Genomic DNA, 27,112 nt, shown 5'->3' on the forward strand with positions numbered 1-27,112 from the left:
AAACCACAAAAAGTCTGGTGCACATTAGCATCTTTGTTTCATATTTAAACATATATTTAATGCTCAAAAGATCAAAACTGATGAGATTTTTATGCAATATGTATCAGACAGTCAGAGAATGGGCACTGGGCGGTCCGTCTGAAGCTGAGACTAATGGGACACAGTGAGGGTGCCGCCAGGCCCTGGAGACTGATATCATATGTATAAGACAATAAGTCATGCTGGAACATCCTGCTTTATCTTGGACACAGAAATTGAGCACATGAAGCAGCAGTGAAGCAGAACATGTGTCAGCTCAACATTGGACAGACTGAGAATAATATTTCTGTGAAGATGGAAATGTTGCTTCACAAGTTTTCACTTTCCTCTTTTCAAAGCCTGTAGTAAACAAAATGCTGCTGAATTACTAATGTTCTTCCAATTAAGAACACTTTTGTATCACAGTGAACCCTAGACAATAAACAGCATATTTATCATTAATTAGTGACTGCTAAGTCAAGCCTTACTATTGCTATTTTTTCATGCTTAGGGTTTGAGATCTACGCAAACACCTGTTAAACGTCAGCTAGTGATTTGACCCATATTGTTTGTGCTTGTTATTTATTTATTTTTTATTAAAAATGTGATACTAATTCAGATTGCTGAATCAAATAGCTTTCTGATCAGTGTGAAATGCTTTTAGATTGAAAAAAGCTATGCAATTGTTGTGTTTCATGATTGATGGTTGTTGTCACTTCTGAGTCCATTCCTAAGCATATGTCCTAAAAGCATGAATAACTATTGTCTGTGCTCTTTTGAAGGCTTCATCTGCATGCATTTCCTCCCTGGACCTCTGCCTGTGATGGGCTGTAGTTTCGAGGTTAGCTTTGATCAGTCGGTGAGCTCAGGCTCCAGCGGGCTGAGGGGTTATGTTTAATCTCCCTGCCTGTCTCCATTACAACAGAATTACACTTGAAGGTGTGCTGCTTAGCTCCAAACAAAAAGGGGAAAAAGAGGGGCAAAAAATATTATGGCTTTAGGAAAATAACAATAGGTAACTGAGTTCCCAACAGGTGTCCAAGTCTCTGGCAGTCTTACCTGTAAAAGCCAGTAGCACCTGCGGTGGAAGGTGGGGATGATGGAAGAGTGGACATAACAGCCGTACAGACACTAGGGAAAGAAACACACACAAACACATGGTTAGTAGAGAACACAATGGCTAAGTCTGAAAAACAAGGTTATGGCAGGGGTTATTAGGGTCCATCTCTCTGACAGTGTTAGACTTGAATAAAAAATGAATTACTTTAACAGACACTTCAACATATCTACTCTAAATACAACAACAACAACAACAAATTAATTTAGAATTTATACAAAAGAGTCAAAAATACAGAAATGAACAGCAGAATTGCTGGCATACATGACCAGTACAGGTTGAGGAGCGACACTGGCCCATGTGGCTAGGGAATGACCAGGACACTCAAGAGGTCTGCCAGAGCTGGAATGGGTCATGTGATTTTGAGAAGACATCTGTAATGCTGTGCTGCTGGGTGCCAGCTTTCACACCAAAACATATTGTTTGCAAGCACTCAAGCCAAAGAGCTTGGCTCTTTCTGGAATAAATCAAATATCCATTTCTATGGTTACGGCTCCTCTACGATTCACACAGGGAATATTTATTTACCTGTGGAGAATTGGAAAACAAAGCAGTCTTGGTGCGCACACACACACACACACACACACACACACACACACACACACACACACACACACACACACACACACACACACACACACACACACACACACACACACACACACACACACACACACACACACACTTGCATGGATGTATGCACACATGTACACATGCCTGCAGATACACACACAAACACACCATGCACTATGAAATAATGGATTTTTTTAAAGTTCTAAGGGAGGTTAAGGGCACCATTATAGTGCAATGACAAGCTAATATGGAATAGGAATTCTGTTCATTGTTGGCTGTTTGAGACTAAACCAAAGGTAAAATTACAAAGTGTGCAAATGAAAACTGCTGTATAGTTCAATTCAAGGTACAGGTAGCTCTTCTACAGCACTCTTCACTATATAATTTCAAAAGAGCTCTACAAGCTCTACAAAAGATCAGAGCCTTGACAATTCCTTACTTGGTATAGATGAGAGGACGATCAAACCTTGAGAGCAAATAAATCTCAACCGGGAGAAACTCACTCTCCTCTGGTCAGCAAGATTGTTTCTACAAAACCATATTTTATACATAGTATAACTGTTTTTGATTAAGCATAAAAAAGAGTTTTGTAGCATATAGTATATATACTCAAGGTTTTAACATCAATATACTACATTCTATGGGTCCATACTGACCATTAATATGGATGTCTATTACCCAGTGTATACTTTTCACAGTGTTCCAATTTTCTATATGCACAGAATCCCTGGATGACCTACGACATTTACCAAAAGGAGCAGTATACACAGAGCATCTGCACAGAACAGTGTATCCTAGGGTGACCAAACGTGCCATTTTCCCAGGACACGTCCTGGCCAGGATTTCTATATTGCCTAAAATATCCACATTTTGGCTTTGTTTGCGCTGCGCAGACCAATTGTTGTATGACAAGGTACCATGAGAGCTCTAGAGAGCAGCCGGCTTCTTGTGCTTTTGAATCACTCTCACAGTACTTTGATGTCATACACCAATCGGTATGCTCAGTGCTGCTTCAAGTCGAACACTAATATGTATACGTATTTGCATCGCTTTGACCAGTCTCTGTAGATCCCACCTTTTCAAGCACCAGGACTGGTCGATTACGTACAATGTCTGCATGTTATTGGTCAAGCGATCATTACCTTCATTAAGTATGAAGATAGGAAACCAAAGCCAAAACCTGGATATTTTAGGCAATATAGAAATCCTGGCCAGCATGTGTCCTGGGAAAATGGCACGTTTGGTCACCCTAGTGTATCCCAAAAAGCAAATCTTCCAATTAACCTCCCACTGTGTGATGAATGAACTATAAACAGGTTAATATCAGCCACAATTTTTACATCTTTTTAATGACTTATAATTTGATCTGATTGTGAAGAGTTAAGATATATTACCATTCAAAAGTTTGGGGTCAGGAAAATTATGATCAGGGCAACTGATAATAATAAGCAAAATCAGCATATTAGAATGATTTCTGAAGGATCGTCTGGAGTAATGGCTGCTGAAAATTCACCTTTGCCATCACAGGAATAAATTACATTTTAAAATATATCATAATACACAACAGCTATTTGTTGTTTAGTAAAAATTTTAAAATATTCCACAATATTTCTTTTTTTATTGTATTTTTTTATTAAATAAATCATCATGAGAGACTTCTTTCAAAAACATTAAAACTTCTTACCAACCCCAGACTTTTGAATGGTAGTGTGAAAAGTGCATATATTTCAAATAGTGCATTTAGTCAGTAGTGCATATATTTCAAATGCTAACAACATTTTTATTTTTGTGACAATAACAGTAAATTGCTGAATTAAACATGCAATGTAGAAATCATGTACTGTAGGAGGTCCAAATGCATTATTTACAGTGCACTCCATAGGATTAATTTAGTAGTAAGACAGTATTCCATATAGAACATTCAGCCAAGTCTATCTCTTTCTTTCTATCACCGCCGTGTCAATGCACACAAACAGTGCGGCAGACAGACAGAAGAGCCGTGTCAATGCACTCAGACACACATGAGCAAACAAACACTATAGTCAGCAGAGCATTGAGGTCCAGAGTCTCTCACAGGTTCCATCTTATTCCTCTGCTAATCAGAGAGGGGCAGACAGACAGAAGAGATCTCTTTAAAGCTTTCTACCAGGGGCAGTTTCTCAGAGTTTGCAAGGGAAGCAGTGCCTCTTCATTTCAAAAAACACATTAACACAAATAATTTCCCACACAAGAACACAATCCACCACATAATCCAAATGCACGAGAACACATTTGTCTATCTCCATTTGACAGATAATGTCTGTATGTGGATGTCTGCTATATGTACCAGGCGCTACGAGCGTCTGTTCCACAGTACTGACAGTGTGCGCGGTTCCTTACTGTATATCCCACTGTGCGGACTGGAGAGTGAATAAATTAGCCCCAGGCAGCTTCTTTTTACTCAGTTTAAGAAATACAAAGTATTCAGCAGGCATAAACAAGACACCTGAGCCATGTCAGACTGTAGCAGCTGTCAGAGCTGATACGAGAATCAATGTACACCGTCCATTGGCTACACACATGCAGTTTGCACACTGTCAGAGTTTACACACATACACAACAATATAGCTTTGTTACAAAATCTAGTGAGCTGCCTGTTGCCTACATTGGCAGCTGCTTTCTGACAGTGAACTTCAAATGTGAATGATTCGAAGCAATTTAGAGTGGCAACAACTTTTTGTGCCATGCAAAACAGGAAAGCCTGACTCTTGAATAGATTTTGCTGTTAGCATTTTGCTAAGCTAATGACGTGATACTAGAAGCAAAAAATACAAATATGTTTGAAACTATTCGTCAGGTCCATTATATTTTTGTTACATTTTTGTAATATAAGAATATATACTCTTCTTCCCACTGAGTGGACTGGAAAGTAAATATATTAGCCCAGGCAGCCTTTGTTTATCGGTCTTCTGGTTTCTGAACAGAGCATATATGCAAATTATAAAATACGTTTACACACAAACTAACCAGGAACAGGTAGGCTGACCATTTCGTGTCCTCCCAAAACATTTGATATAATACACACAACCAAGAAAATGAGAAAACTGTAAAATTCTAACGCAGACTAGCTTATCAGTAATTCAGGACAAATATCATTCAGCTCTTTGCTGATTCTCTCTCAAGGCTGCGTGGCAATGTGACAAACTGACAATGACAGAAGCCATTATTTGCTGTCTGTGGGCTGTGACAAATGACAGCACATCAAATGGCAAGCAATTAAGGCATAATTATGTTCCCACAATCATGCAGGACTTCTCTCCATTTCTCAGTCTGACTTAACTCATCATTTGAAACAACAGCAAGACTACAAATTACTAAAACAGACCATAGATGAGATTTTGTTAGGAAATGGGCCATTTGGGATAAAAAATAGTAGAGTCAGTCTATGTCAAGTTGCTTAATTGAGTTTTTCTCCATATAGTTTTTAAAAAATAACAAATGCTGAAGTAACCTTCACTGGATCACCTGAGATGAATTGACCAGGTTGGAAAATGTGCATAAACACTGTGATCGGAATTTTTCTCTGTTCAATAGTAATACGATTATTTTGATAAAATATGTCTCAAACTGAACATAAATGCCAATGACGTGCAAACTTGGGAAGACCCAGTGATTAGCTTCTCCTCAAACCTCACTCTATCAAACTGGAACCTTCTTAAAATGACTAATTTTCCAAGCAGAATTTAATCAGATTGCATATGGTGATTTCTTATAATACCTGCCATTTTAGTGTAAGACTAGGGTCCATGTGCTCTGCTAGGGGTCAGTAATGGTCAACAGAGTGGATGAACACTTTAGTCAGATGTTTCATGGTTAGACAGTGGAGCTGTGATTAGGACACGTTAATTGTGCAAGTCGTCATAGCAGGTGTTATGCCAAGCCATCAATCAAGGCAGCCAGGCAGGTATGAAGGCAAGGTGTCCAACCTACCAAAGATGTGAGACTCTCTCATTAGGCCATAATGATGTGTGAAGGCACACTTAATCAGACCATGGCATCTTAAGTATGGTACCAATTTGTTGTTTTATGATGTGACAATGTGAGTGGTCATGATACTAGATGCTCACAATGAATCTTATCAGGGTAGATGCTGTTTAATGTGATCCGAATGAAAATGAGGCTGTGAGGAACAGACATACATTTCATTCAATACATTGCACAGTATTCAATAGTGCAATCTAAGCAAGATAATACAGGTAAATGGGGTAAACCTTTTAACTAATAGAAATCGCAATACTTTCTCGCAATGATTAATCACAGTACATTAATACAATTGTTTAGTTTTCTGAAATGTTATGTTTAAATACGATAATTAGGCATTATCTAATGAAATTTAAACTAATTTTCATACATTTCCAGAACAGAAATGTGAGAATTGGATAAAACCAGGTTCAAAACTTGTGTTTTATTCTGTTGACATTAGAGTTGAAGTTTTTTTACATTGTGGATTTCAGAAATCTCTTTATATCACTTAATAAATTAGAAAATACTGGCAACATTTTGCCTGTAGCGTCTTGCCTTATTAAACAGACTCAGACTCTATACCTCACAGCCTCATTTTCATTTGTGTCAAATTAAATATTGTGCCTACCTTGATTGAGGCCTCTGAGGGAAACCAGACACTGCAGAGTATTTGTCTAGTCTGGTATAGCAGCTATACCGAATCCCACGCTAACCTTGATAGAGTTTTGTCTTAGCACTCGCTACACAAGGAATAATTTATCAGACAGTGAATCCAGTTGGGAATACTCAATCATACAATTTGAAAGCGCACTGGCGACAACTTGATGAATTACCTCATAGAGTGATATAGTGAGCCGAGACCTTCTAGATAATCAAGACAAATCTATTACCAATCACTTGAACATGTAGATTTGTCATTCCTTACTCTTCTTTCAGCAATACTGAACAGATCAGGATAACTATGTGCGTACATGACATGCAAACCCTCACAAGTATGTCCTGGTTATGAAATCTTGTGCCATCAGATATACTGCAGAGTCACCATTTCATTAAGAAGATCATGTTCTGTATTATCAATCAGGCATACAGACTTGCCTAAGGGCTGTGGATTGAGCCTGTGGAAAAGACACAAATATGTCTCCTGTCCTTCTGCAAGTTATTTAGCCTCTTTCAGGGGAGAACAGGTCTAATGAACCCAAATGGGTAGTTAAAGCAGTAACAAGCTGTCACTACGACTAAGACTGCAATAGCCAATCACATCCTATTTCCCTTTCACACTGATAAAATGTATGCACCTCTGTGTGCAGAAAGCTCTATATTTTCAGAAAAAATGCATTGAAAAATGGAAAAGTTAGTGTCAGGACATTACCTGTTAAGTTTACAGACATTTCCTTTAACCCTTAAACACAACACAACACAATACAATACGGAATTCAAAGCATGTGTAAAACACCAGAAAAAAGAAAAAAATCAATACAGAAAATTTCTTTATGTTAAGACAATACATTGTGGCCTTTATTTTTATGTATATAAGGCCATGTCCCACTGACCATTTTGATGCTTTTAACTTTTTGGCTTGCTTAGTTGGGGATGCTTGACTGACTGATTGTACAGTCACTATTGGAAGAAAGCTGAACTGGATGATGACATCACTGAATCATCTATGAATGGACTTTAGTTGCAAAAATGTGACGTTACAGATTCTTTTATCACCTCAGTTCAAGCAGCAGCACGGAGCGCAAGTCTCTTCCACTTTATTAAGTTATAGTGCAAAATAAACATGAATGAGCATCAAAAGGTATGTTGAAAGATACAGTTTAGTTGACCAAAATGTATCATGTCTTATGTAATCACTCAATCAGTGTTTCAACTGCGGAAGATGTAAATAAAACAGATTGTGAACAGTATGTCACTTAACGTGGCATTTACCTCAACAAATCAATATACAGCTAAAAAACCACAATAAAGATAAAAAACAACACTAAAAATTATATATTTAACTCAGAATAAAACATGCATTAAAACAAATTTTGCAAAAAAACAGGTATTTATGAAGATGTGTGCAAATGAGTTGTAAACAGATATAAAAATGTTTATTTGTGTGTAATTATAATATCTGAAAATAAATAACAGTTGAATATAATAGCTCTGTTGCTAATTTTAACCTTTAATATTATAGTAATGTGCCAAATGACAGGGTTCCCTGTGTAGTTTACAGCATCAGTTAAGAGAGATTTCTTTCCTTAAGAAAATAAAACGATCGTATCGGCATCGGTATCAGGAGATATCATTCTGAATAATCAGTTATCGGTATAGAAATTCAGTATCTGTGCATCTCTAATCTATAGTTGACATTTCTATCTTATCTGTCACATAAAACCTTTTCTCCCCCCAAGAATTTCCCAAGAACAACTTTAACATTTATTTACACCAGACAGTTTTTTTTTCAAGCCATCATTCAAATTTTGTTTTGACAAACCCTGTAGTTACAGTATATAAATTTTATGTTACTTCATTAAAGTAATACATTTAAATTCTGTCATCATTTACTCATCCTTTGTATCTTCCCAAAACTGTTTTCTTATTTGAAACACAAAAGAAAATAAGTCATGGAGGTTTGAATCAACATGAGGGTGAGTAAATTATTTAGAATAATTATAAAAAGAAATATAAAGAAATGTCTGCTACCTCAATTCAAATTTGTTACCAATTTAGGGGCTAAACTGAACTGAATTTAAATGAAAGAATTCTCTATTCAATTCTGAATGGGGCACAGTCCTGCTAGTATCATGTACTAGTATGAAATTAGCAGTATCATCTCTAGTAAGCAGAATCATCTCATTGAATTTAGCCATCTTCAATCCTACAACACCTCTGCCACTGCATTTGAAACTTCAGCTGTGTTAAAATAAATGAAGGTAAGGAGACCATGATCGTCACTCAACAAAACTGCTTGCACAAAAAAGAAAGCCTTATGGTAATTTGGCTTCTAAAAATACCTTGCACATTGTAAATCAACAAAAACTGTTTATACATAGACCCAGAAAGGGGGAATTAATTACTCAAGCTGGACCAGTGAAAACAGCCATACATCAATATCACAAACACAACAATAACACAGAGGAAATATTGTACAACTAAGACTGTCCAATATCACTGCACGGAGGGAGAGAGAGAGAAAAAGAGATAAGCAGGAGCAATAGTGTGCGTACCACCCACACTCATGCCCGTGACAGTACAACAAATGTGTGTGTGTGTGTGTGTGTGTGTGTGTGCGTGCATGTGTCTCAGGCAGAAGACACAGTGTCTGTTGATGTTAATGCTAGGCCTCTGGGCTCAGGGCCAAAGGCATTAAGTGGAATCGAATTCCACAAAACTAGCTTTAATCAGCAGGTTTTAAAGGTTAGAATTACCCTTTCTCCTCCAGCCTGCCTGCCAAGGTTAAAGCCCTGCCCCAGCAGGCTGAGGTAATGGGATGGTGGGGTGGCAAAGGCCTCATGTTCCTCTGCTCCTCTACACACTAAAACCCTGGCATACTCTCACACATGACGAGCATCTGTGGAATACTGAACAACCCAGTGCTCTCGGCTCATCAAGGACAATGGCAACGTATGTGTGAAGTATGTGTATATGCGCTGTGGATAAGTGGTTAAACAGTGTAAACAGAAAGAGACTGTGAGATTTAAAATCAGCAGAGGAGAAGATTTTTAAATGGCAGTGATCTATTCCTTTTAAACCTTTAGTTTTCTAGGTGACTGCAAGGTTGAGCAATCTAAACCCTAAAGTTGATCCATGAACTACCACCACTGTGTCTATGACTAAAACACTTTACTTCAGGTTAATCCAAGGATACTGACTGCTTACCTACTTGTGCACAAGATAGGTAAAGAGAGATAGTGACTGTTGATTGCTGATCTATTACATCATTAGCAGACAGAAGGTGAAGGTGGTATCCAGACAAAAAGAACATACGCTGTCTAAAAGGGCTTTTACACATCGAAAACCCAATCAGCCTTCAGCCTGAGCAGGCTCAGAGCGTATAGAGCCATCATTACTAAGAGTCTCTCCGTGTCACAATGTAAGGGTACCGTAATAGCCCATTATGTCCTACTGTCTGACAAAGTGACTTCGGTCCTGAAGCCTGGACAGAATTCTGTGGACAGAATCATGATTCACAAAGAACCAGTTTTTTTCCCCTTGTTCTTCTGCTCTGTGTCTTCCCCTATCAGGTTGAAACTAAAATAAATGGCATATTTCTCTCTGTCAGAGAGGGCTGGTGATGCATGAGCTGCTAACACAAAGAACGCGGGCCTTTGGGACTCCACAGAGTTCGGTTATTTGCGTCAACGAAGGATGGTAGATCCTCCAAATTGAGGAGAGGCTCTTACATGTTGGAGTCAAAAGGATAGAAAGTTTAAACGAGAGATTAGCTGCCTGAAGGGACGGATTGTTGGTGTATAATCTAACAATTACAGAAACTTTCCTGAAAGCTTTGAAGAGAGTTTATCTCTGCTTTGGCATGCCATTCCTTGTCAAAAATATCACAGGTATTGAGAGATAATTCCCCTTCAACCCACTGAAAAAAACTTTGAAGTATGGAATTGTCTCTCCTCTTTCTCCATTCACACCCTCACCCTGTCTGAGATCCCATTCTCTCCTCTACCTCCTCCTGATCCCTGCCCGTGGCAGTCCGAACCCTACCGGCATGCTGAATAATGAATCTGTGTCTCCATCAGCCATAGCAGCCCATTATTAATGGAATTCTGAGTTTCATTATGGAAGTTAAAAGAAAGGCAAAAAGACAGTCAGTACCTTCTGTGGGGGTCAAATGTCAGGGGTTATCTGAAAACAGCTGATGTTTTTCAGCATGATAAGTTTCTGGATCTATCAGCATTCAAGACCAGAGAGGGCAAGTGATTCGTAAACACAATGCAGTAATATTAGACTTCTGAATGTGAATCAGAGGCTGGTTTGCATGAATAGCATTGCAGAACATGTGGCGCTTTGTTTTATTTCCATTTGTGCTAAATATTTATGCACAAAGCTTTGCTCCCTGGGGAAACTGTTCTCATGCTTTTTGAACAGCTTCAAATGCTCACAACAAACGCTGAGCAGACAAACACAATGACTCGACTGTGTCAAAATATGGAAAGTGGGTTAAACCGTTTAACCCAACGCTACAAGAATCTTAAAAGAATAGTTCACCCGCATCCATATGACTTTCCTTATTCTTTAGAATACTAAAGGAAATGTTTTAGTGGTTGTTTTTTTCCATACAATGAAAGTGATTGGAAATGAAAACGAAAAAACACAATAAAAGGACCAAAAACGTAGATCATGTCTTCTGTGCTATATTTCAAATCTTCCAAAGCCATATGATATGATAAATTAGTGCCAAATACAAAATGCCAGATTTAATAGTGGGGAAATTTGAATATGTTTGAATATATATGTATGGTTACAGCGATGTTACACAAGGTGGTTTTACAAAATATTAACCAAAAGCATTTTTAAGTATATTTTCAAACATAAAACAATGTTACATAAAATAATTCATTTTGAGTTTTCAAATAAAAGTGATTAACCCTTAGAAACTATAATAATTTTTTGTCACGAGTAATTAGAAAGTTAACGTATTCAGAACACTTGGAATACAGCACGAGTCGTATGGACTATGGACTATAATGGTACTTGTTATTTTTGGAGCTAAACATCTGTCACTCATCTGTTAAAAGAAAGTCATATGTATTCATGGCAACATTTTTTATGTTAAAAGAAGATATTTTCTGAAATGTCTCGTGGTGTTTTTCTCAGTTTCAAGTCAATGACAACCAAAACTGATTAGTTACCAACATTCTTCAAAATATCTTTATTTTGTGCCCCACAGAAAACAGAAAATCAATCAGGTTTGGAATGACATGTAGGTGAATTCCTGATGACAGAATTTTTATTTTTGGGTGGACTATTCCAGCCAGTTCCACAGCATTTGCTTGGAGTGTGATTGTATAAACCAGGAAGAATCTGTATCTCTGCATAATTGTGTTAGGAGTGATTAGCACACAGTTATAGATCTCCCAGCTTGATGTATATGCTCTCTTCATTTCTGCCGGCTCCCGCACAAACAGACAGCCCGCTCACAGAGACTGTTAATCATAAAGAGTCTCTTCAAAAAAGAGAGAAAAGAGAGAGAGACAGAGTCAGCGAGACATCAGAGGAGAGCGTAGAGACTACTTGATTACCAGCGAAACGGCCAGAAAATCAGACCCTGAGATGAAGGAGGAGAAAAGTAGGGGAGAAAGAGAACAGGAGGTACAGTGAGAGGGAGAGAGAGAGAGAGAGAGAGCATGAATGCTAACCAGCACCCAAACACAGAGCAGAGGCTTTATCCTTCACATGCAGAGGAACACCAATCGCAAAATGCATTTTCTCAAGCCCAGGCCCTGAGAGAGATAAAAAAAGCAATTTGTATTCTATTCCTCCTCAGCGTCGCTTGCCCTGTTCCTCTGCCTGTATATTTGTAAACACGGCTTCGTCAGAGCAGCTTAATCTTCCTTGCGCAAATGCAGGCTGGAGGCGGCGGAGGTGTGACGGGATGGGGAGGTTGGGGCGAAGGGGTCAAGTGAGGTCAGTACAGGCCAAACCGCATTTCCTGCTCTGGAACTGGAGGTACGCTCCTCTATACACATACCAGAGTGGCAAACACTAGTCTACATGCTTTCTGACATTAAATTTGTTATGTTTATTTTCCAGCTTAGACAACAAATAAACAGCATTGGGACTATATTTTTTTGGTATTTTTTTGATTATATAAAATTATACCAATTCATGCATACATAAATAAATAAAAATATGAATGTAAAATGTTATAATGCCAACACATATGTACATTTGTACATTTTTTTTCATATCACACTTGCTCTGAGCTCCAATGCGCCAGAGAGGAGCCACTATATTTTGGAGCATGATGGAAAGTCAGGATCCAGATGGCTTGGAACAGTTTGGGACAGCTTGATATTATCGCAGAGTGACAGACAGAGTGATCAGTCCAAAATTAACTAGCAGCACAGATACAGGCCTGACGAACCCGAGCAACATGTCCACATTTACTCCCAAAACACAAGCCAAATTAACACTGAAGCAACTCAAGAACAAAAAGGTGAATGAGCCTGATCTCAATCCAAATAAGAATCTGTGCAATTAATCAAAAATTGTGGTGCACAAGCTGCAGAAGACAGTTCTACAAAAAATAATAATGTGGTGACTAAATCTTTAATGTTAACAGAATTTATATTTTTAAATAAAATGAAAATATTCCTAATAATGACACTATAATAATAATTTAAAATAATTATCATCATCCCGACCAATAAAAGACAAAATAATTATCATTTACTCATACTTGTTCCTTTTGCAAATTGGAGGCAATCAGCCTGTGGCACTTGATGTGTTTAAATACATGCTTTGTCAGAACTAGAACAAGCTACTCCCAAACTATCACCCAAAACAATAAATAAATCAACAACTAAAAAACTAACAAATACATGCTTTACCAGAACACATGCTTAGAAAAAACTACTCCCAAACAACAACAGCTACTCCCAAACTATCACTAACTAAAGTGGCTTCCGCAGAAATCCGGTCCTTTCTCCACAATCTTCCTCAGGGTTCCGGTCACTAAATCTTGGTTATTATTCTACAGATGATGGCCTTTCTGGGTTAACTCTTACCCATTGCGGTTTGATAATGAACCAGCGATGGGAGTTTTTAAAAGCCTCAGGAATCTGCAGGTGTTTAACAGAACAGACTTTAGAGTTTTAATTAGTATGCTTCAATGATTTAGGTTGATAGCGCAGCTTTAGCAGAAACCTTTTCATGATTATGCTAATTTTTTGGATAGGAATTTTGGGTTTTTCATGCGCTGTATGCCAAAATCATCCAGTATTAACAATTTAAAAGACTTGAAGTGTTTGTGATCTTGTGCTTTTTGAGAAGGATCCTGTATCTGAAAACTACACACACACACACACACACTCCCAAACACACACACAAACAAGGACACTGTGTCATACACACACACACACACACACACACACACACACACACACGGACAGTGGAGCCCAGATACAAGGACACTGTGTTATGAGAAACAGAGTGGGAGACAAAGGAGAGACAAAAGCTAAAGGAGCTAGTGTAAGATAGAAGGCAAGGAGAATGAGAAGTGACACTTCATTTCTGAGGCCCATGTCTGGCTGACTTATTATGAGATGTTTTGTGAGCTGACTTGGTGGTGCATCTGTTCTGGACCAGAGCCTGTACCCTCTCTCGCAGTTCACAGAGACTGGTTGCTTGAACCTGTGTTTATATGCCCTGGGCAGCAGCCCCTTCTGTCTTCCCAACTATACAGCCTGAGTCTCTGTCTTACTTACTTACAATCAAGGCTACCCTCTTCTCATGACATACACTACTCCGGCCTGGCCATATTGTATGGATCATGTATAACTGTCCATAGCTTCTGTGGTTTGGATGAAGCAAAATACTTTTCAGCTTTTTTACTGGGTTCTCGGGGAATTCAGTCAATCAAGAATTTAAACACTCTAAAAGTTTAATGCCCTTTTCCCACTTTTCAACATCTACACTTGCCTTCAGCTGTACTGAAAACAAATATCCTATAGAACATCCTTGTATAAACAATAAAAAAGAACCCATAACATCCAGATGTAGTCAGACATATGGACAAAATACTGTATTTGAAAATGAATTTTAAAAATATAATAAAAAAAAAAACAATTAAAATAATATATAAAATATACAAAACATAAAATTAAATGAATAAAAAGAACTTCAACATCTAGTCAGGCCTATGCATTAGAAAATGGATTTGAACATGGATTTTTAAATAAATAAATAAATAATCTAAAACATAAAATATATAAATGAAAAGAACACATCATAACAAATAGAAGGAACCTCAACATGCAGTTTTAGTCAGGCCTATGCACAAGACACTGGATTTGAAACATGAATTTTGAAAAATATAATAAATTAAAATAAAAACAAAACAAATGAATAAATATTTTGCTAACCTCAAGATTTTATTTTAATGGATTTTCAAAGCTTTAAATGAATGTCCATTTCATAGAAGCTATAATTTGGTGTAGTGTGAGCTTCATCTTGACTCTGTTTGATTTTTTTATTTTTATTTTTTTGCATTCCATCGACCACCACAGTGACAACTGAAATTCAATGACATTCAGACATCGATAAAAGATGTAAGAAAGACAGTAGCAAAGTTGGGTGATTGAAAGAGGGTGTTCGAGAGACAGGAAGCAGAGGTACAGAGAAGAGGTGGAGTGGAGGGGTGAGTTATGTGACATTCAGTATCTCTGGAGCTCAATCCCCTCAACAGTTTACTTTCCCCAATTACAGATATGGGCCGCCCCATTTTATCCTTGTTCATGAGTGATATGATGCCTCCGTCCTTCAGTGCACTTCCCGCAGTTCAGATGATCTAATGTGACAGAATGCAGGTGTTAGTTATCAGAGCTTTGCTTCGTTGGAAAACGACAGGCTTTATTTGTGACTGGTAGCACGCTGACTGTCTGTGGCTCTTGTGCCGTCTCAAGGTTAGGAATGCTCGCTCGGAGAATGAATGTGGACGCTAATGCCTTTTCCACAAGCGTTATTCCTGTTTCCTCTCTCCTGAAGTGGTTCAAGACTGCTGCTTGATTTATACGCCACACGCACCATTAATCCTGCAACCATGCATGGCTCTGCTGAATAATTGATCTCGGTGCTTCTGTAACTAAATCTGTCAAAACAATGACGACCCCACACCAATTGGTGGCCCCCACCAATGGCTAATGGTCTGCTAAAAGTCAAAGCAAAACAAATACTATAATACAAACAAAAACACTCATACCCAATGACAAGGAAGGCTGGAGCAACTTGCATTAGAAATTAATGAGTGTGTCTGTGACTCTTCCTGACCACAAGAGGGAGTCCAGCTATGATCTATCCTGGCAAAATGTATGTGCGTACCCACAAGCATTTCTCTTTGAAGACCAGATTTCAACCACTTTAGATGCAAAGATTGACAAAGGCCCCAGACTGTTGTTTACATTCACTGTGACATTCATATTTAATCTTGACAAATGTATCATAATGACATAATGTATCAATAGAAGGATTTAGGACTCCAGTTCTTTTAAAGTTACAGTAAAAAAATATATCTGTCAGGAGTGCAAAATCAACATGTAAAATCAAACGATAGTTATTGATATTTTGAACAGAGTAACGAGACTTGCATATTTAGTTGCTTCTGCTCTGGTTTATTTGTGATCACCGGCTTTGCCAAACAACATCCAGTGCAGTTTTTAGTCCAAAAGTGCGCAAACTTGGATAAATACTGTTTGCACGTTTACATCATATTTCTTTAGATTGAATGATGATTTTTATTAATTTCTAGGGATGCACCAATACCACTTTTCAGTCCAATACGGATACTTTCAGTTTTGGTACTATTTTTGTATTTGCAAACAATACGGCCTGTGCGTAGCAACACTTTATTTCTTTGTTCAAATCTATTCTAGTTATTGTAGTACAAAAGCTTATACAATACATTTTAACAGGTAAATTAAGTGTGGAAATAACTGAAGGAAATGTCTGTTTGCTAAATGAAGCCAACTTACATGATTCATATTATTATTATTATTATTATTATTATTATTATTTTTGTTCTGTACAACTTTCCAGTGATGTCTTTATTCATTTGACAAGCTCGCGCATCTGTGCCGCCACGTGCTCAATCCACTAAGCGAGCTCTGCTTATCAGCTCACACACATCCGCTACACAGACGTGTTTATTGAATTTTTAGCATTATATTTATTACTTACATGTACTTCATAGACTTCCTTAATCTTTAATAACTCCATTATACTCTTTGTTGTTCTGTTGTCTGTGTTTCTTTTTGTGGACACAGCTCTATTCACACGCTGTGTGGTATTGGCTTTTGGTATCGGGGCATTATTATGAGTACGAGTACAGGAGCACGTAATTGGTGCTTCCCTATTAATTTCTCAACAAATTATGCAAATATTTGGAATGTTGAATAAAATGTCTGAACTAACTAAAAGATACCACTGAAAAAGATGAAACACAAAACAATCTCTGTAATGCCACAGTCTCTGTGAACAGTACAGACAAGTCAAGGGGAAGCTCACAACTTTTTTTGCCAATCAAAAATAATGACAAAACTTTATATTTTTTCAAATTCTTTATATTATTGTTATAGTATTGCCTAAACTCACTTGTAGTATATAAATTAAGTATTAATTTTATTTTTAAAATGTATTTATAACTTCTTTTTTTAAACATAGTAAGTAGTATAGACTTATGACTTTATGAGCTGAAACAATGGTCATATGAGTACTGGCCAGAACACAAGGTCAAGTTACAGTATACTGCATCTATATAAGAGAGAACAAAACAAAGTGTCTTCATCAACACAGCTAGCAAAACATTTTCCATATCCGTCCTCTCTAAGCTGGCCTGATGTTGGCAAGTCATAGGCCTCCAGAGGCTGTAAATAATGTCCCATGCGCCGTATGGAGCAATACACACACATCACCCATAGCCATCCTGTGCCAATTTACTGTTTCTGTGTCTCAGGGAGCCGGAGCTGCAGCCGCCGCCTGGAAGGCATCTGTATGCGTGGCCATTCCAGCCCATTTACATGCAATGCCCTCTGGAGAGAGATTAGCTTCTGCTTCTCTCTCCGCCTGTCTAGTGGGGAGAATGGGGCAAGATGACCCTGGCTGTGACTGCGTCCACAGAGATGGGGGTTTCAGCTAATGACCACTGAACAGGTCATTGAAATCAGACAGCAGATACGAGCTGACGCCGAGAGCTGCATCAAAGAACAAAATGTACCATGCTAACATCTCTGGCATGAAGCAACTCATCTCGCCTGATGTATTAATTAAACAACTGTTGGCTTCTGACTAATTACCATTTTGTCTCATTTGTGGTAGATCCAGTCAGGGAAGGTGAAGTCACATTAGTGCAGAACCAATCCGGAAGCCTGGAATGGCTGCAACAAGTAGTGTCCTATTAGGAGCTCAGTTTTATACTAGCAACATGACGTAGCTGATTAATTAACAAGGTGAAGTGGATATCGCTTTGTGGTGTTTTCTAATGAGTCCCCAAACACAGACGAAGAACTAAAAGGAGGAGGAGTGCGAGTATACGGATGGGAGTGTAAGTGGAGGGAAGAACGCGAGACAAAGAGAGAGAGAAAGATCGTTTTCCCATCAGTGTAATGCGCTGTTCCATATCAGTCCCAGCGGGATAGAGCGCTCCGCCGTCATTAGCATCCACCCACCACTGAATCTAATTAGCCGTCCTTTTGCTCTGACACACACACACACATATATACACAAACACATGTGCACGATCAGTAGATAGGCTGTCGTGAGTGCCAGGGACCCTTTGGTTTCATGCTGTTGTTACTGAGTGACAGTATGATGAGTACAGCTTGAATGGCCCTTTCCTACTGATTCCGTTTGGGGCCTGCTGTGCCCCCTAGCTCATTACTGAGGAAAGTTTGTTTAGATATCCTGCCATGACAGTCACAACGACTTCAGGGGCCACTGAGAAGCATGTGTGCATATCCATCTCCATGTCCGTCCGAAAACCACCTCTCTCAGTCGGTGAGATCCTCTTTACTTTTCTAATGCTACGCAGGGGGCCTATTTCATGGTGGAGTCTGTCCTAGCAAATGCCTGCCTAAAATGCCACCTCATGGCAAAATGACCATCTCCTGCATGATACTTCTGCAGCTCTGCTCTGTTTGTGCCCTCTGTAAAGTCTAATTGAAGTGCGAGATTTATGTAGGCAGTTGACGGTCTAGGGGGAGTGCATTGAGCGCTGACATTACTAAGACGGCATGTAAATGAAATTGCAAGCCCAGCAGAATAGCAAATACAACAAAAAAGACGGAGCCCGCCAAAACAAAACAAAACAAAACAAAACAAAACAAAACAAAACAAAAAAAAAAAAAAACCAAAAAAAAACAAAAAAAAAAAAAACAAAACAATGTGAAGTGAAGAACAAATGTGAAGACCTGTTTCTTTCTTTCTGGTTTTTCATGAAAATATTTGACTAGAAAGGGGAATCTTGCCAGTTTGTTTTATGTAAAAAAAAAAAACAAAACAAAAAAAACAATGATCAGTCAGACCTTGTCTGAGACTGATGTAATATGGTGTTTAGTTATTTATTTATTCTTTATTCCTTAATATAAGCTGATGAAAAACTCTTGCTCTTGCAGGAAAAATCTAAAGAAAGAATGAATCACACAAAAGCTTAGCAGATCTCTGCATAATTGTAGAGTCAGTAAATTCTACAAATCCCCCATGCCTTTTGCTTGTTTGTTTATTAAATATTTGGATATATTTTATTTTGCTTTCAGCTACTAATTAGAATGTATTCAGGGTCAAAAATGAATAAGCTATTATGTGCTTTGGTGAGCAAATAAAATGATATTGGCCAGTAGCCGATAATTTTATAAGGAATTGCAATTTTGTTAGTTCTTCTAACTTGTACCTCAGTGGAAATTTACCATCAGACATTAATCTAAATCTAAAGTTAATTTCTCCAGAAATCCATGTGGTGAATCTGTGTGAATAATTCCTCACATTAAACAACCTAAATGAATATATGCAAGGAACAAAATCATGACAAGTCATCTTTATGCTTCTGTAACATGTGTAGTTCTACCATGGGTTGGAGACTAGAATGTATATAAGACTGAGAGTAACACAATGACATGCTATGTTTGTTGCTAATATCCAAGAACAAAAACACCAACTACAAAGTTTAACAAAATGACAATTTCATAAGGACAAATATATATATATATATATATATATATATATATATATATATATATATATATATATATATATATATATATATATATATATATATATATATATTGTGATATTAAGCAATATTATGCAAACAAGTGTTCTAATATTTCAGATAATCAATAAGGCATTCTTGATTGGGACAGTAAGTTACAACTGAGTAACTTATATTTTAGACGCAATATTGTCAATCACTTTGTCTGGCTTTCCTCTGCCAATGCAAATATTTCTAAACAAATCCACAGTAGAAAAGTTGCAACAATACACCTAGAAGTATCATTCCTGAATAATTATTTTATTTATGCATGTTTTATTTTTGTTTTGTTTTTTTAATTTTATGAAACAGAGTGAATGACTAAATGGCTCTCAGACAGTCACATTTATAAACAAATCATTAAACTGAAATATTCAACAAGCCATTCATAAAAACAATCAAAAGACTCACTCATTTCTGAATTATTCATTTATTTGGAAGAAATCAATTAATTTAATGATTAAATGACTCATTTTAAATCCAAAAAAAATCATACTTCCTGAAAGAATCATTTTCATCAATCAAAAATTCAATGACGCATTCAAAAAAATCAACTTCATGCCACCTACTGGCCCAACTATTTAACCTCCATAAAGAATCACTGAAAAATCCCAACTACTGATACACATTCACAGCCTATATGGAAAACATACACAACATATTTATAGCTGGAAAATCCATATAAAACATATTTTAAAACATATAAATTCCACAGATGTCCATTGTAGAAAATAAGCTTTTTGACCTTGTGATCATCTGAAGTATATTTATGTAAAAAGATGCACTGCCTACAAATAACCAGCTAAACCACAAAACAACAACCTATGAGAATGGGGCAGAAGAAATAAGCATGCTTAAAATCAGTGAAAAGGCAGGGTAAGACATTATCGTAAACACCAAAACAGCATGGGTGTGTTTGTTGGGAAACAAAGTATGAGTCGTATAGCTTACCTACCACAGGTGGGCAAGTGGGAATAATTGTGTAATTACATCAGATGTGTTCACGAGGACGACAGCATGAATCAGCCCTGAGACACACACACACACAACTGCTGCAGCTCTCAGCACCTGCAAACCCTGATCACTCTCTCCATACATAACGACCAATAAAGCCACTGCTCTGACTCCTACTGAAAAACAGCCAACAGGGAAGAGAGAGAGCGAGAGGGAGAAGAAGAGGACTCGCATGATAGCACCCACTGAAACATGCTTCACAAGCCAGCGGCTCCTCATTTAATGTGTGACCCATCTCATCCCTTCGCCCACGGTGTGTGTGTATGTGTGTGTAAGATACTGGTGTGGGATGCCCTGTGAGCAGAGGGCTCAAGGAAGCAGCCTGCTTGACTGTGACTGAGGGTGTTAATTAAAAGCCATGGTGAAGCCAACCAGAACAGTAGGGCGAGCGGTACAGTGGACGAGCATAGATTCCGAGAAAAAAAAAAAAAAAAAAAGCAAGAGAAATGAGAAGCACAAAAAGGAATAAAAGGAAAAAGGGAGAGAGAGGAGAAGTGGGTAAAGGGCTAGGGACAGCATGGGGTTAGACCTGGGGATAATTACTGCTAATAAAAGCTAATGGAATTTATCCCTCTTGTCAGGTGTAAAATGATGTGATTATGGGCGAGCTGGCTGAGGGGAAATTGGGAACTGATCCGTTAATCCCCCATCCTCCTGCACCACGGACGACTGGAGGACCGAGGGGGCTATCAGAGGAGTGGAAACTTAAGAAGAAGGGAACCAGAATGAAGAGAATGGAAAATGGCTCGTAAATAAGTGACATCTTGGAAGTGCCTGTGGGGTCATTGAGTGTATGTTCATCTTATTTGGTCCTTGAATCTGTGCATGGAATTAAGAAATCAGATTACTAAAGCCTTTCCGCGGTTAATGGTGAAGCCAGCATCAGAAAACTGTCTCTGTCAGAGGTCATGGGTCTTTTAGTAAGATAATGATGCTTAACACTTCTAAAAGCACCTGGGAGTGGGTGAAAACAAAACACTGGGCTGAAGTGGGAAGCAATGAATCCAGATTTAGGCCACCTGAAAACCACTGAGGTGATAATATTTAATAATATTACAATTTCATTCCATTCCATTTAATTTTGGGATTTAATGCTATTACATTACTGACAAAAATACAATAAAAGCATACTTAATTTTATTAATTTTGATTAACAACTTAAATAGAATAAAATAGTTTTTTTTTTTAAATGCTACTATTATTTTTAAAAATTTGCTTTGGTAAAATGGCAGTATATAAGCCCATTATTTATAATTGTTTCAGCTCTACTGGCTGGTGGCCACACTAAGCATATTTGGGTCTTTTGCAAATAAAAGTAAAATATACTAATATGTTTTGCTTTCATTAACATTCTTGCATTATTTGAAAATAAATAAGTAAAAATAACAATAATAAAGCAAGGCAATATTTTAAAGTGATTAATTAAAAGTAATAGAATGTGATTGTTAACAACAACAACATATCTGTATGATATATCTGTATGAAAAATATTAATAATTCACTTCAACGTTACCATAATAACTTTCTTACTTACCATCATGCAGCTCTTCCATAGCTTACTGGCCTGCTGACCTTGAGTGAACATCAAAGCACAGCAGACGTTGAAAGAACTGTGTTTGAACATTTGTGTGTATTTTAAACACAGTCAAAGCTGAAAGTACACACTCCACCCTGTGATTCTCACTGTTTTATGTGCGTATCAGCTTCTGTGCGTAGATACATGTGTGTGAGAATGAGCAACATCTGCAGATGCAGAGATGATCAGTGCTGTAGTTACTGGACTGTAAGGCCTGATCTCAGTCTTCTCTATCTCCAGGCAGCACCTGCTCCAGGTCTCAATCAGATCAGGGGGTGCCAGCCAGAGGTGAGCTCAGCTGAGCAAGGGAAGGAGAAAAGATGGAACAGGTGTTTGCCTTGCGAGAGAGATAGAGAAGAGGAGAGCTGACGGATGGAGATAAGCCAGTTAATGACAACCTGTATCCTCAAAATCTAACACAACCCGAATTATAAAAAGGACCATAGCAGCAATTCTCAATGAAATTCAGATGCATCCAACAGCTGAATGAATAACGATCATCCATTCCCACAGAAAAGCTCTCCACATTCTTTTGGATAACATCAGACTTCTCCTAAGCCAAAAAGGTTCCTTTATTGTGTGTTTAGCACATCGAGCCAAGCCTCCACCTTTGCTGATGCTCAATGAGTTTGTTTAAGGCTTTTTATGGGTCTGTGTATATTTGTATGAGTATGGGTGGGATTTATGATGGTGGAAGTCTATGCTGATGCATCTCTACAGCGGAATATGTTAAGCGGAATACAATTAAGTAAATATGTACTACAGAGAGGTTCAGTATATTAATTTCCATATTTGAAAAAAAAAATCTATCTATATCTATCAATATCTATCTATATCTGAATACATATAGAAGTGTTATTATTGTTAACAAAAAACAAACATAAAATAAATGAAAACTAAAACTGAACAATGTAAAACTGAAATAAAATTAAATTAAACTCGAAATAGTAATATAAAAAATAATAATAAAAAAGAGAAAGCAAAACAAACTTTACTAAGTACTGTAAAAATGAAAAACCATGCTAACACTGTAAAAATTATTTTTCAAAAGTAGTAAATTAAACAAAGTGTTTTTCTACTTCAAAACATCTTGATTAATTCAATGTACTTGCTGTTTCTTTGTAATATTTAGAAAAAATTACCAGCAATTTCTGAATAATTTCTGTCGTCTATGTGATATTGATGTTCAGACAGGCAGACAGCGACAAAAAAAGCAAAGAAGAGCGTATGCAAAAACAAAAACACATTCCACACACATATACCCATAAAAACTTTTGTGCTTTGTACCTCCTCCACTGTCCAAGTTCTAAGCTTTGCAACTCTGAACTTATTGTTGATTCTTTTGATTCTTTTGAATATTTCAGGCTGCATTTCTGAAGTGCTCTGTCACTCTCCAGTAGCAGAGATGGTCCTTGTTTAACATTAGTTATCCGACACTGTGTACTGAAGTTATATACATCGCATTCTGTATCGCGAGCAAGCTAAGCTTTCTGTTCTTATAACCATTCTCAACCATGCTTATGCTTTGTGTCTTATACACTGCTTCTACTCCATATTGATCTCTTCACCGGCCCATTTAGCCCCACAATCAAAGCAGAACCTTCAGAGGAGCTGTTCCCAGGACCTAAAAAGGGCGGGGGGGGGGGCAGGGCGAGAAGAAGTGGAGCGACTCCAATTCAGGTTGGTCTCTGGGGCAGATGGGTGCTGTTCTGTACATTGTAGAGCAGCCGAAAGGCTTTATTGAGCTTTAATCAGGTTGGGCGACGCTCAGTGGAGATCAATGCTTCATGCACAAGGTGCATCGACTGGGTCCTGCAGGGCCTGTCGACAGCCTCTCTCCCTCTTAATGTTACTCTTAATGAGCCAATTAGCTGACAATGGTGCAGCCAGCATCTTAAACTGCTGTTTACTGATGATACATAATGAATTTCTCATGTTAAGGTATGAAAGAAATTAAAAGAGCAAGAGGGAGCCATTAGTTCCCTATAGTAGGAGCTTATTAGGAGGAAGCACTTATTTATCTGATGGTGGGAGGGGAGGTAATTGTTCATAGAGTCAGGAGAGTATAGTTCAGTGACCAACATAGGATTTGCAATTTAAATATCCAGTAACGAGCAGCACTTTGTGAAGTGAATGCATGCATCATCTCTAATGCCTAGTTAGCAAAGGTAATCTGGATCAGGGGCGTTTAACAGGGGCGTTTCCTCCGAGGAGGCAAGCGAGGCAGTGTCTGCTCAAATAGTTTAATGAGAAAATAATCGATATTACAAAAATAAAACAGCGCAAATATGACTAATGAAATTAAAAGTCTAAAAGTCACTTGTTTTTATAAAGTAACACTGTCCAACAGTGACACCCGCAGGTAAAGTTACAGCAGAGGCTTGCCTCTATTCGGTTCGTTGACTTTATACAGAGACCCCAAAGCGTGCCGTGACTTTTCTGGAGGCTCACTGAGATGAATGGGGGAAAGTCACGTGAGAGCAGGCATCGTATCAATCATGCTATAATTGGATTTGATCAATAAGCAGTCCCTCCAGGATTTTGCGATCGCTGAATTTATCGCAAAAATCAAGGAAACTCTGCAATTTTCATAATTGCAGATTTTGGTCTTAGACACGTCCCATGACATCATCGCAATGTGCATTCGGTTGTTTCTCATTTCTAAAAAGGGAATGAACAGCCTTGCGTTGTCATCATGACTGATTTACATGAGCTACATTGGATAAATAAGACGAAAGTGGAACGAATCCGCACTACTTGTTTGTAGACCGTTTATCTGATCGGGGCCAGAGACGCGGGCTGATCTCGATCACGTGACACCGTTATACACAGCGCTGGGAGATACAGTGAAGAAACCAGTCGAATTCACCACAGAATCAATAAAATCTCTGTTAAATCTTGTGAGAAGCATTCAAATTCGGCACAGAACTCTGTTGAAGCTACAGATATCAGAACAAACGCCACTGATGTGGAAACCAGGAAAAACATTGTTCAATAAACACAAATCACCACCACCATTCACTATGGATTTAACATAGTAAAACTACAGAAACAACTTGTGGCAAAAATGTTCTAATGTTTTAGAGTGTTTTTTAAATGGTTCACACAACTTTTCCCAGCACTTCAAAGCTTCAAGTATTACCGAATTTGAATGTTATTTTAATGTGACGATATTTGTTCATCCTTCATAAGTTGCCCCCATATATAAAACTAAAAATTCATAATTTCATAATGTAGGAAAGCAAAAACTTATTAAATTTTTTTTTAAATAAAATTACCACTGTCATACATAATGTCTAAATATAATTTAATAAATACATACATATATATATATATATATATATATATATATATATATGTATATATATGTGGTATATATTTTGTATTTATTAAATTATATTTAGACATTATGAATGACAGTAATAAAAGTTAACTTTATCTGCATCTCAACTACCCAGACAGCACAAGTACAGCTGTAAAACGTCTGCTAAAGATCTGGGAAACATCTGCTGTGTACTCTGATATCGTCTCAGAAGCAGTTTTAAATGCATTCTAATAAATGGTTATTTGACATCTGACAGGAAACATCTTAGAGACATATGAGCAAGCACTCTTAAAAATACATCTTGCATATGTAAATGCAGACATCAAATAGGCATCTCTGAGAACATCCTTCTGTAGAACTTAATGGCACTGGTGCTGGTGTCCTCAAATGTTAGTCTTGAGCCCTACAATGTTTCTCGAAGTCAGAAAAGTCATAACTGTGTTAGAAGAATGTTGTCTGTGGTATATTTTCACTGCAAAACAATAAGAAAAGCCGCAAATATCACCGCATATTTTGAGAAAAGCCACAGTAAAATCAGTAATTTTAGGCCGCAAAAATCAGAAAAAATTCAGCAAAATCCTAGAGGGACTGGCTAAGGTTGGATATTATTGGTTCGTGTGATAAATCCTGCCTCTTGTTTTCATGTGAGCTCTCGGCCTGAATGAAGAAAATTATGGCGTTATTGACTAATTATTAGAGTAAACAACTCTCCCGCTTAGATACCACTACTTTGTCTCACGTCAAAATAAAACTTGAAATGGTCTAAAAACGTGATGATTGCCTTGGTTTTTAATGAGCATTCAGCGTGATGAAATGAAAGATATATCTTCTGACTATTAAAAAGAACAGCTGACCATGAGTTCACAAATAAAAATTATTGATAACATTTTACAATAAGGTGTCATTTAATGAGTTAACGAACATGATCATTTATTACAGTATTTATAAATATTTGTTTAAATTAGTTAATACAAATACAGTTCATTGTTAGCTCATGTTAGTTCACAGTGCATAAACGAATGTTAACAAACACAACTTTTGATTTTAGTAATGCATTAGTAAATGTTAAAATTAATATTAACTAAGATTAATAAATACTGTAGAAGTAGGCTATTGTTTATTCTTAGATCATGTTAACTAAAGTAATTAACTAATGTTAACTTATGAAACCTTATTGTAAACTGTTTCCTGCCTCCTCATTTTAAAACCACCGCACACAACTGCTATCTATCTATCTATCTAAAAATGCATAAAAACACTATAACATGTTTAATTAGTATTAAAATATTAAATAATAATAATAAAAAAAATAATGTTAATAAAATACAAAATAGAATTATATTTGTTCTCTTTTTATCAATATTTATATATCTATATATCTAATCATAAAAATTCCTCCTAATCCTAAAACCAACTCAAAACACAACTTCTATCTATCTATCTATCTATCTATCTATCTATCTATCTATCTATCTATCTGAGATTAAGTATGCAAATTCCTTCTATTCCTCATGTTCATTCAAATGTGTG

The 27,112-nt window shown here is 37.3% G+C and overlaps 1 protein-coding gene across 11 annotated transcripts in view; it reads right to left on the reverse strand.

Annotated features, from left to right (window-relative positions):
- LOC109088860 (calmodulin-binding transcription activator 1-like) overlaps window positions 1–27,112 on the reverse strand; it is a 342,437-nt gene that overhangs the window by 59,132 nt on the left and 256,193 nt on the right. For all 11 annotated transcript variants that reach the window (XM_042713383.1, XM_042713382.1, XM_042713385.1 and 8 more), the window contains one exon: window positions 1,078–1,149. In XM_042713383.1, the coding sequence (XP_042569317.1) occupies window positions 1,078–1,149 (72 nt within the window). The remainder of the gene's footprint in view (window positions 1–1,077; window positions 1,150–27,112) is intronic.

This window comes from Cyprinus carpio, chromosome A23 (assembly GCF_018340385.1).
Source record: "Cyprinus carpio isolate SPL01 chromosome A23, ASM1834038v1, whole genome shotgun sequence".
NCBI classification, from domain to species: Eukaryota; Metazoa; Chordata; class Actinopteri; order Cypriniformes; family Cyprinidae; genus Cyprinus; species Cyprinus carpio.